The sequence below is a fragment of the Tachypleus tridentatus genome, chromosome 6 (genome assembly GCF_004210375.1).
Source record: "Tachypleus tridentatus isolate NWPU-2018 chromosome 6, ASM421037v1, whole genome shotgun sequence".
Taxonomy (NCBI): domain Eukaryota; kingdom Metazoa; phylum Arthropoda; class Merostomata; order Xiphosura; family Limulidae; genus Tachypleus; species Tachypleus tridentatus.
In genome coordinates this window covers 103911411-103923161 of record NC_134830.1, presented here as the reverse complement: position 1 = coordinate 103923161, position 11751 = coordinate 103911411, and the positions used below count along the sequence as shown (strand labels likewise).

The window sequence follows — 11751 nt, the reverse complement described above, 5'->3', positions numbered from 1 at the left end:
CAAATTTTATCAAAATATGATAATTTGTGACAGGGTAATAGGGCAAAAATAGGAGTGAAAAATCGATCCCCATGTTAAAAGACAGGTGTGTTTTTAAGGGGGGAAGGGTCGGGTCCTTGTTATAATCTTGTCTTATACCCTCAACACACTTTGACTATGTCCAAATCTTTATCAACCTTTGTTAAATATTTATTCATTTTCTGTGATTTCAACTAAAGATGCATCACGTATTTTTGCATCTAAAAAGTTTCTATAAGGTAAAATAAAAGATTTAGAGAAAAGCGCCTACTTTTCCAGAAGCGAGAGTTTCTATTAAAGTCAAAGATAATGTAGGAATCTACTTTATGTTTTGCATTCTAACTCAAACCCAACTGTGCAGTAGCATTTAGAATAAATCGTAATATATGAATCTCTTTGCTATAACTAAATACTTGCATATTCTTAGGTTGATGTTATTTATTCGAGGAGATAGTAAAACAGAAATAATAACAGTAAATTATCCATAATACAAATAATTTACCCAACCTGGATCACATTACTTTAGTTTACTGCGAAACAAATTAATATTTCTTATTTAATTGAAATAAACGTTCGTGTTTCAATAATAATGTCATAAATCATTTCATAACAAAAATCTGCCTTGTTTGCTTAGGTTACGATTCGTAAATTTTAATGTGAGATAATGAATATTTAGTTCAAATACAGGTTTAACAGTTAAGGAACTAAGATAATATTTTAGTGAAGTCCAACATTACAAAATTACAGTTTGAAGTTTACGTAAGTATTTATTCAAGCATGAAACTTCATCAGTGTTGGATAAAAAACAAAATATTAATACTTGTCTTCACTAGATGTCTTTAACAGTCACTTTTTGGTTAAATCTTTTTTTCTATCTTCAAAGTTTTAATAACAGCTCATACTTGAAAGCTCAAACATATAGTATATGTTATTTCCAGTGTATGTTACGTACACTACAGTACACGTTCTCAAACAGAGCTCACCTGAGAAACAAAACAAAAAAAAAAATACATAGTTGTTGAATAATAGCAATTAAATACTTACTTACGACTGGTCTGGTGGTGCAGTTATTATGTTAAAATTATCCGAAAAATTTCTTGACCAAGATATTAAATAGGTTAAAAAAGATACGTTCTCCGATACCACACTCGATGTCACGCTGTAGCTTTGCTTTAACACAACTAAGCTAAGAAATAGCACGAAAAGATTCTTTTATCCAGATGCGTTACATTAAAAAAACACTATTGGATAATTTTTATATTAAGTGTGAAATTTTCATTAGTTTGCAATTTTGTTATACATTGTTTTATAATTAGATAATGTAGTGCTATATTTATTAAAGATATTATATTCGATTTTTCTCGCGTTTTTAGTGCAGTTGATGTCACAGAAATGCGCCATATTTTGAAAACCTGCATGTCTTGTTAGTAAATTTTTGTTCGAGTAACAAAATATAGAGACCTTGCATATACCCAATGATTAGCATGCCGAGCAGCAAATTATAAGGTCCAAGGTTCGTGCTACGATGTTGAAAAAAAAACGCCTTATCTTTTACCTCTATTCGGCTCGAAGGTCCCATTAGAAAATTTTTCTGCATAATTTTATAATCGTATTTCCAGTTCTTATTAAATAAAAGTTTACATTAAATCAGTGATTGATAAAGACACTTATCATTCATTTAATATTAAAGGAAACATCAACATTTGAAGCCTTAAAATTTTGGAATTTTATTGCCTAATGTTAAATAATAAAAGATAAAACATAACTACATGTAAGACAGTAGCACGCCCTTTTTGAACCAGTTTCCAGAAAATCACAGCTGTTTCACTCTAAACTGTCTTTCCAAGGTCAATTGATAGTAGTATTATCTCATAACCCACATTACACAAGGTGGGGCACTTTAGCAATGTGGTCCACCTTCATAGCAGATCTATAGGTAAAATTCTGGCGACAGACGACCTCATGTGTCGTGGCATTTCGGCATAACTCACAAAGAACTTACAAGCCGATTATGCAAAACTTGTCGAAGCTTTCGCGTGTCACATAGATTTACACATACTACACTCAAGGCAGACAACAATATTCTATCAAAATTGATAGAGAAAGAAAAGAAAAACTGCGCCACCCAAGGTTACCTTACCTTTGTACCAGTCAAGCGTTATCCCTATTATTTGTAACGTACTTCAGGAATATATAAAAGACAGCGGAGTTCATTTCCACATCACACATTCAATTACTGTCACTACTGAATTGAAAGCAGGTTAATAATTCAGAATGCTGAAGGTAAGTATTCGTAAAATCAATTTCTGTGTTTCACGTCACTTTGATATGTTACATTATTTTATTCAAAATGATATTTATAGTCGGTGATTTCCTTTTTTTTATTTTGTTTTTCTGTAGAACTTGCAAATAAAAATTGCAACGATTAATTAGCTTGTTTAATAGCTTATTGGAAAGTACTAATATTCTAAGATGTGTGGATGCTTAGTATTCCATTGCTTTACTGCCCCCCGCTAGTACAGCGGTATGTCTTCGGATTTACAACGCTAAAATCAGGGGTTCGATTCCCCTCGGTGGGCTGAGCAGATAGCCCGATGTAGCTTTGCTATTAGAAAAATACACCCATTGCTTTACTAGAACAAATGGCTAATGAGAATTTCTATTTGAAAGATTGCCGTGTTGCTTGCCATTGTGGCTGTAGCCAGGGGTGGATACCTCCGTGGTGCTGCTGGTGGTGTCAGTTCAACTTCTCGTTTCCAAGACGTAAGTATGTTTGAAATGCATATAAAGAATAGCTCAAAGTATATATTTGACGTATAACTGCATTTTCAAATACATAATTACTTTTAAGGACCATCAATAAATAAGTTTTATTCCATACAGAATACGAGAAAGGAAACGTGATTTGCACATACTCATAAAATATATAATTCAAGGTAAAATACCAATTTCATGTAGTACGCCCTCTCACTGCCACAGGGGTACGTTTACGGACTCGCACTGCTAGAAACCGGATTTCGATACCCGTTATGGGCGAAGCACAAACAGTCATGTGGTACATTTAATTATTAAAAATAATTATATATATTCCGTGACGCTATTAATGAGCACAAAAACTGCTTATTAGATGCGTGTTGTTTTTTTTCCTATAAGCAAAACACTTACGTTGCTTGTTGATGCATTCGTGGGCCAAGTCTATTCATCTGTATGTTTATCAGTGAGCTAAAAATAATATTCATAGATCGATTTTCGTTGCCAAATAGCTCTTAAATTATTATAACAATCACATATTGCCTTAGCCTTTACTTAATATAACTATGGTTTAAGATCTATCTCTTTTTTTCGCGAGAAATGTAATTAATGGTAAAACTTTATTCAAAGTGTTCAAGAAAATTAAAACCAAAGCTATTAAAGTTACGCTTTTCCCACTGCCTTTAGAGACACGAAATGTTTATTGTTTGAGATATTATCAGTAGTTTTCAATTATATTTTATTGATTCAAAACATGCTTGCTATTGAGGTTAAAGATTATATTTATAAAATCCTTAAGAATTTTTCTTTTGTCTACCCAAATTGTTCTATCATTTCATTCATACAAAGAAATAGGTGTGCAGGACGTTACAGTAAAGTAATGTAGTGTGTAACTGTAGTGGTCCGGCATAGCCAGGTGGTTAAAGCAATAAATTGTAATCTGAGGGTTCGCAGGTTCGAATCTCCGACACATCAAACATGTTCGCCCTTTCAGCCGTGAATGCGTTATAATGTTACTGTCAATCCCACTGTTCGTTGGTAAAAAAATAGCCCAAGAGTTGGCGGTGGGTGGTGATGATTAGCTGCCTTCCCTTTAGGCTTACGCTGCTAAATTAGGAACTGCTAGCACAGATGTCCTCGTGTAGCTTTGCGCGTAATTCAAATCAAACCAAATCTTACTGTTGCATGCCAAAAGAGAATGATCCTTGAAAAGTATTTGTTTTACAATTAATCAATTTTTTGTACGAAAAATACACACTTATCGTCAAAAATTTAGAAATTAAAACAAAATGCTCAGTCACTAGCTGGCTTTCGAAGTTTCTAATCTATAGACAACGTAAATTATAATTTATGTATATAGAAGACTGAAACATTTAGTATTATATCGTTTTTCTTTTTTTTAGTCATGACTTCTGACGATTAACAATAAGTAACAAAGTCCACAACTGACATTAATAAAATACGATATATATCTTTTCTTTTAGGATTTTGGTAATTACAGATTCAACTATCACATTACCGATCCTCTTGGCGCATCCAATTCACGTTGGGAAACTGGCGAAGCTCACGGCAACAAAGTTGGTTCTTACACTATCAGAGATATCGACGGTCGTGTCAGAAACGTTAACTATGTAGCTGATGGAGCTGGATTCCGCGCCAAAATCCATACTAATGAACCAGGCACTGCTACCAGCCTTCCTGCCGCTGCTGCCGTCGCCTCTAGCCAGCCTGGAATACCCGCAGTTGGCCCAGCTACCGTTCGTGTGGCTCATGCTGCCCCTGTCGCTGCTGTTGCTGCCGCCCCTGCTATCGCTACTATTGCTCACGGACCTGCTGTTGGATTCGGTGGTTATAATTTAGGCTTCGGAGGTGCTCTTGGTGGTTATGGACTGGGATATGGCTATGGTTTGGGTCACGGACTAGGATTTGGACTCGGTCATCTAGGAGCCCTAGCCCATCACTGAGCCATAAGTGGCACACAAATAGTTTGTAAATTGCAAGTATTATCAAATTTTTATTTTTCTTCTTTTCTGGGTTAAACTATAACTTCATACCCATCATAAAATAATATAATCGTAAGTATTTATATGATCTACAATACTCTGGTTTGATCAGACCATGTTTTGCAAATATTTCAAAATATTATAATATTGTTGCTTTACGACAAACTTTTTCTCAACATTCATAGAGTTAAATAGGAAGTATTTGATAATTAACTTTTAACTTGATCCCCAATAGCTCAACGGTATGTCTACAAACTTACAACGCCAAAAACCAGGTTACGATATCCGTGGTGGACAGAGCACAGATAACCCATTGAGTAGCTTTGTGCTTAATTCAAAACAACAGCAACTTTTAACTTCTTAAAACCAGATAAGTGCAAGAGTCGACATGAAAAGAAAACCATCAACTTGTTCTGAAACCAATATTTTGTTATACACATGACTTAGATTTGATTAATTTTACTTGAATACACGAGTTAATGAATACACTGCATCAAATACCTGCACAAGCCTCGCATATTGTAAATTCATATTTATATATATATATATATTTGACTTACTATACATCTTTCAATGTGAAAAATTCTATGTTTTTACAGTAACAGAAAATATTAATTTTATACCATTTTTATTTTCCCAGAATTTACACCCCCAGTCACTCGTCCAGTCACCAGATGTATTTGCTTCTTCGACGTGCTCTGTAGTTTGTCTGCTCTGCAAATATTCAAATGTAAAAATATCCAAATATTTCAATTTATTTTGTTTGTTTATGCTCTTGCTTTAATAGCTTTTGTATGTCGTCTGTATAGTCTTTAAGTTATCAGTAATAAAATGACTGCACTTCACTTCTAATGTGTCTTTATTACCTATTTTTTTCACTGGTGAATTTTATAATTAAAGGAAAGAACTGATATATCGAAAATTATTTAGAAATAGCATACATATCATAAAGGTATAAGCACTTGAAGAAATAATTTTATATAAAATAGATTTTAAGAATTGAAGTATCACTTAAATTTGTTTTAAGGCTATTCCTCATTCAGAGCATAATGATCTTATGTTCCTGCTGAACAAAAAATAACAAAAACACTAAATTTCCTTAAATATTCAAATTTCATATATATATATATATATATATATACACTAATCGCTGCTTAAACGTTTAAATAATTCTGATTGTTTGAAACAGTTAAAAATTAATTTGTGTAGAACTTTCAATAGCAATATAGGAAAGTTTCTTTCAAGCTCAAAACTTCAAACTAACTAATATAACTTCACCGTTAATGTACAATATTGTACAATCATATACACAATAGCATCTGAATACGATTAAGGAAAATGTTTAAGAGTTAGATGTAATCAGCTGATCACCAGTTCCAACATTATCATACTGTAAAAAGTTAAAAACGATGCCTAACATTTTAAAAACCTTGAGAAATAAATTTTAAATATCCAATTATCTAATAAATAAGGCAAAGAATACTTTATACTCACTACGATTCTCCTAATGTGAGAGTTCGTGAATAACATTTCCTGCTTCATTAATAGAAATGGATCTTTAACAGTTTACAACATTTTGAATGTATGTTTCAGATGACACGTGATTTCTTTTAAGCGAAATAACATATTCCCTTATTCTTTACAAAACTAGTGAAACTGACCACAATAAAATTTGAAAATATTTCATTATTCTCTATACTAACAACTATTAGACAAATCTTATTATTCACAAAGAAATTACAAAACACCATCACGTAATTACACTACATAACTAAGAGCTTTTTAACTATTTTAATTTTTTAACTTGGAAAATATTAACTATTGCAACTACTTATTTAAATATTATGGATTTAGTTTGGTTGGACAATAATTGTCCTCAAAATAATAGTTGATTTATCCTGTTTACATTTCGTCATGTTTTAGATAATTTTGATACCAACCACTTATACTTCAAACTGGAGTGAAAAAAAAAAACATAAGATAATCGTATTTTTCAGTTGTTGTTTTGTCATTAATTCTTTAAGGATTACGTACTGGATAATTCATTGTGTACTTTTTTTAGAAAGTTTGTTCTTGTTTATTACTTCGTGCAAAGCTACACGGGGATTTTTTCTTGTACTAGCCATTCTTAACTTAACAGTGTAAGACTAGAGGGAAGTCAGCTAGTCATCACCACCCACTGCCAACGTTTTGGTTACTCTTTTACCAATTTACATGTCTGAAAGGGCGAGTGTGTTTGGTGTGATGGGGATTCGAATCCGCAACCCTTAGATTCCGAGTCTAGCGCCCTAACTACCTGCCTATGCTGGGCCACTTCCAAAATAACTGTTACAAACTTTCTATACGTAATCTGTTACTGTATCAAAATAGCCTTGCATGCAATAGAAATACACTCATTATTTTACTGTAATGAACATTTCCAAGTACTCATTCTCATGAAATCATCATATTTTAAAAGTGTTCTACACTTTGTTCGTATCGTACATAATATTTTATAGAATTCCTCTATGTTTGCACTATTCACAAGTATAAATATATCTAAAAGTTAAGAATATACTGGCTTTGCAAGTAGATAAAATATATTTTGCAACAAATGTTTACAAGAAACTCACTAGAATCAACAAAGAAAGATTATTTGAAAATTACGTTGACGTTGAAAACAAAATACATTCTACTTTAATACTATAATTGTGTAATAGCTTTTACCAGAAAGGCTACTAAAAATAGCATGAAATAATTAAATTTAATAACATGTACTTCTCGAAGATTTCGATGCCTCATTCGCAAACATCAGGACTTATTAATCTCTAATGTACAGTTCGACTCTTTCCTACACACTGGCTCACGCAGACAAACCATGTACCGAAACGAAAAAGCAATCCGGAATATTGTGCGAAAATATTATTCGATTCTTCTATTGCTGCTATTAAATTGGTCCAGGTAAGTAATTGCTAACTTACAGAATAGAGAAAAATTACTAAAATTATATCTGCATTTTTCAATAATTTAACTAGTCAATTTTTTTAGAGTTATTACAAATACTGAGAAAAACTATTGAAATAAAATATTTATTTGCCCTTTCAGCGATCTAGAAATATTTTAACAGAGTATTAGAGTCTTGAGAGTGCTGAGTTGTAGTGTTCAATTTTAATCAACAATGTATTAAACATACACTAAACACACTGCTATCTAATGACAAAACTGAATAAATTTAACACCTGTTCTGCAAGTCAGGTATTTTGGATAGGTTGATTCCCAAATAATTCTCTCGAAAATTCCTTTTTTCTTTCTGAAAAAAGTTTGAACTCGTTTCAATATCTAGAATCTGAATTATTCTTTAGCGTGGACGAATTTGCACTACTTTCCAAATAACCATAGAGTAAATCCAATATCTTATCCAAAATTACACACAAAACACTATATTACATACTGCTACTGTTGAGAAATCAGAAATCTGTAAAACCAGTTTTTTCGTTGCTTCCGTGATCTCTGACAGCTTATGCTCAGAATGTAATGGTTTATACTCTCCCAGGTCGGTTGCAAGAACTAGTCTAGTGTGAATGTAAAAGATGAGATAGTATTATTTATAAGAAACTTCGACAAAATGGTTAAGTTTTATTCGCGGCCACTATCATGTGCTCCCCAAATAGCATTTCAAACCAGTTTGGTTCTTAATCAGTTGTACTTGCTAGATGTCAGAAAACTTATTCCCGAGAACTTTTGATATTCGTATGAACCAGTAGTGCAGAAAATTTAATAACTGATAAAGCACATGTCATTGTATCACATGTGGCGGATTTAATACCTGTAACGTATTATAATTTGTTCCGGACGAATCTCAGATTTATTATCTTACGTATACAAGGTATTAAGATTTCCAATAGAAGGAAATTTTAATTTTAATATAGAAGTTCATTAAATATTAATATTTATAAAAAATTATGATACTTGTCAACAAGACTGATACACAGAATTTTCTTTCTTAACACAAATATATGCAAACAATAGTACAATTTGTAATAACGATTATTGCTAATAGTTATTACAAATGATGATTTATGTACAACAGTTTTACAAACTTACAGACAATACCGAGTCTTGTATACAATCTAGAACTGAATATTTCATCGATGATCCACGTACCCGACGAGCAAATTAATTCTGAGTTGATGTTGTCACACCTCGCTTAAACTAGCTATTTCGATTGGTCTAACGCCGCTTATAAGTTGACTTTGACCGACAAAGGTATTTAATATCCTCGTAGAATTACTAATATTGGAAGTTTATTCACTAAAATTAAACTGTTTTTAATGTTCGAAATCTATAAATGTTCGTGGTCAGATTTTGTAGTTTTCCGATTAATAAGCGTGAACCATAATTATAGCTTCCAAAACTCATAGTATACTAGCTATAGCTCACAAATAATAGCAACTGTCTCTTGACAAGTTGCTTTTATACGAACCTCGCGATATTCTCGAACATCCAACACTGTTCGAAAATACGTAAACCACACATTGTTGAAGAGAACAGGTGATACTTGCGCATTACATAACCAGCAATATAAGTCACATGCATAATAAAAAGCTATACTGAAACAAACGTAAGTATTAAAATAAACATCTAACGGGAAATCCGTTACAAACAGGGACGTAGATTCTGAAGGTATGGGGGTATACATCCCCCCTTCATTTTAGGTGGGGGTATGGTGCATACAATCATCCACCCCTACAGTTTGGTCTGTTGAATTGTTTTATTGCATCACAGGCCTACAAATTGTGTGCTTGTTCTTGTGATTCTCGTGTTCTTACCAATCGAATTACATAATTAGACCTAGAAGTAGGCTTTTTCAGTAGCCGAAATGTACATCTTTAATAGAGGTGTGCTTCTAAGCTTTTCGATCTGCTTGTTTGTTTGTTTTGGAATTTCGCACAAAACTACTCGAGGGCTATCTGTGCTAGCCGTCCCTAATTTAGCAGTGTAAGACTAGAGGGAAGATAGCTAGTCATCACCACCCACCGCCAACTCTTGGGCTACTCTTTTACCAACGAATAGTGGGATTGACCGTCACATTATACACCCCCACGGCTGGGAGGGCGAGCATGTTTAGCGCGACGCGGGCGCGAACCCGCGACCGTCGGATTACGAGTCGCACGCCGTACGCGTTTGGCCATGCCAGGCCTGCTTTTCGATCTAAGCGATAATTCGAAAGTATCAGTCAGTAGGCCTAAGTATACATGCAAGTACGGTGGCAACAAGATTACTCTGTGACTGCATGTTTACAGCTTTCAGATTCACATAATCAGAGATTACCATTTTGCAAATTGAACAGTCCACATAAGTGGTTGCAAAAATCATTCCCCCATCGGGTGTAAAAAATCTACGCTCTTGGTTACAAACCACATATCCGTTTTAATATTAATGTGCAAACAAACTTAAACAATTAAGTTAGCGTTATATTTTAAAATATACGTAAATTATACTGTTAAATGTTTATTTTGAAATTTCCGCCTATTCTCTAGAATTATAGAAAATTCTAGTGTAAGAATAAACAATACACGTATGTAAACACTTGTGTATCGTCTATATTGTTGTGCAGACTGGTTTGTTTTGTTTTGAATTTCTCGCAAAGCTACACGAGAGCTACCTGAATCCCTAATTTAGCAGTGCAAGACGAGATGAAGGCAGCTAGTTATCACCACCCACCACCAACCCTTGAGTTATTATTTTACCAACGAATAGTGGGATTGACCTTTATGTTATAACGCTCTCATGGCTAAAAGGGCGAACATGTTTCAGAATAACTAGAATTCGAACTTGCGACCCTCAGATTATTAGTCGAACGCCCTAACAGCCTGGCCATGCCGGACCAATTATGCAGGCTGAAATTTCTATAAACTCTCCTCATGCCTATAAATATAACGAACACGACGCACCAAGACAGTATATATCAGTGGTTCCCAAACTGTGTGCCGCGGCTCCGCAGGATACCATGGGATATTTAAAATTTTCGCTCGAACTACTAGCTCGAGGTAGTTCACAATTGTAACATTAGATCGCGCTACATTCCTTTCGATGACTTTCTTGAATGTGTGAGATATGTTTATATTTACTTGTACGTTTGGCTATGCCAGTAACTTCTCAAACTTTCTCGTTTATTAGATTTTGTATATAAATACCTGTCGACTCTCAGGGTTCGTCAGTAATTGAAATAACTGAAGGGTGTTGTGATCAAGTGTCTGCGAGGTCTAGCGAAGTTCAGTGATTTATTTTGTTGGTTTTTAGTCCTTTTGCATAAAAATTGAATGATTTTTTAATATTAATAAGAAGTGTCTTAGTGAAGAAAAGGATGGCAAACCACACACCAGTGGTAAAGTTTCGAAGAAACGGAAATATCGGAAATAAATGACGATAGTTATCTAAATTTTGGTTTTACTTCGGTAGACGTCAATCATGAAGTGTGTCCGCAGAATGTATATGTGTCTAAAAGGTTTGGCCCCAGAGTACAAATTTGAAAATTTCATTCCAAACCCATAGGCATTAATATGGAGTTAGTCCTTCTTTGCTGCTATAACAGCTTCCACTCTTCTGGGAAGGCTTTCACTAGATTTTGGAACATGGCTGCGGGGATTCGCTCCTATTCAGCCACAAGAGCATTAGTGAGGTGGGGCACTGATGTCGGGATATAAGGCCTGGCTCGTAGTCGGCGTTTTAATTCATCCCAAAGGTATTCGATGGAGTTGAGGTCAGGGCCCAGTGCAGGCCAGTCAAGTTCTTCCACACCAACCTCAGCAAACCATGTCTTTATGGACCTCGCTTTGTGCACGGGGCATTGTCACGCTGAAACAAAAAAAGCCTTCCCCAAGCTGTTGCCACAAAGTTTGAAGCACACAATTCTTTAGAATGTCATTGCATGCTATAACATTAAGATTTCACTTCACTGGAACTAAAGAGCCTTGTCAAAACCATGAAAAACAACCCC

The 11751-nt window shown here is 34.1% G+C and overlaps 1 protein-coding gene across 1 annotated transcript; it reads left to right on the top strand.

Moving 5' to 3' along the window:
* The first annotated feature begins 2149 nt into the window (after positions 1–2149).
* On the top strand, positions 2150–5617 carry LOC143253227 (uncharacterized). The gene is made up of 4 exons (XM_076506710.1): positions 2150–2301; positions 2689–2781; positions 4254–4765; positions 5413–5617. The coding sequence occupies exons 1-3, from the start codon at positions 2293–2295 to the stop codon at positions 4731–4733; spliced, it is 582 nt and encodes a 193-aa protein (XP_076362825.1). The 5' UTR covers positions 2150–2292; the 3' UTR covers positions 4734–4765; positions 5413–5617.
* The last annotated feature ends 6134 nt before the right edge of the window (positions 5618–11751 follow it).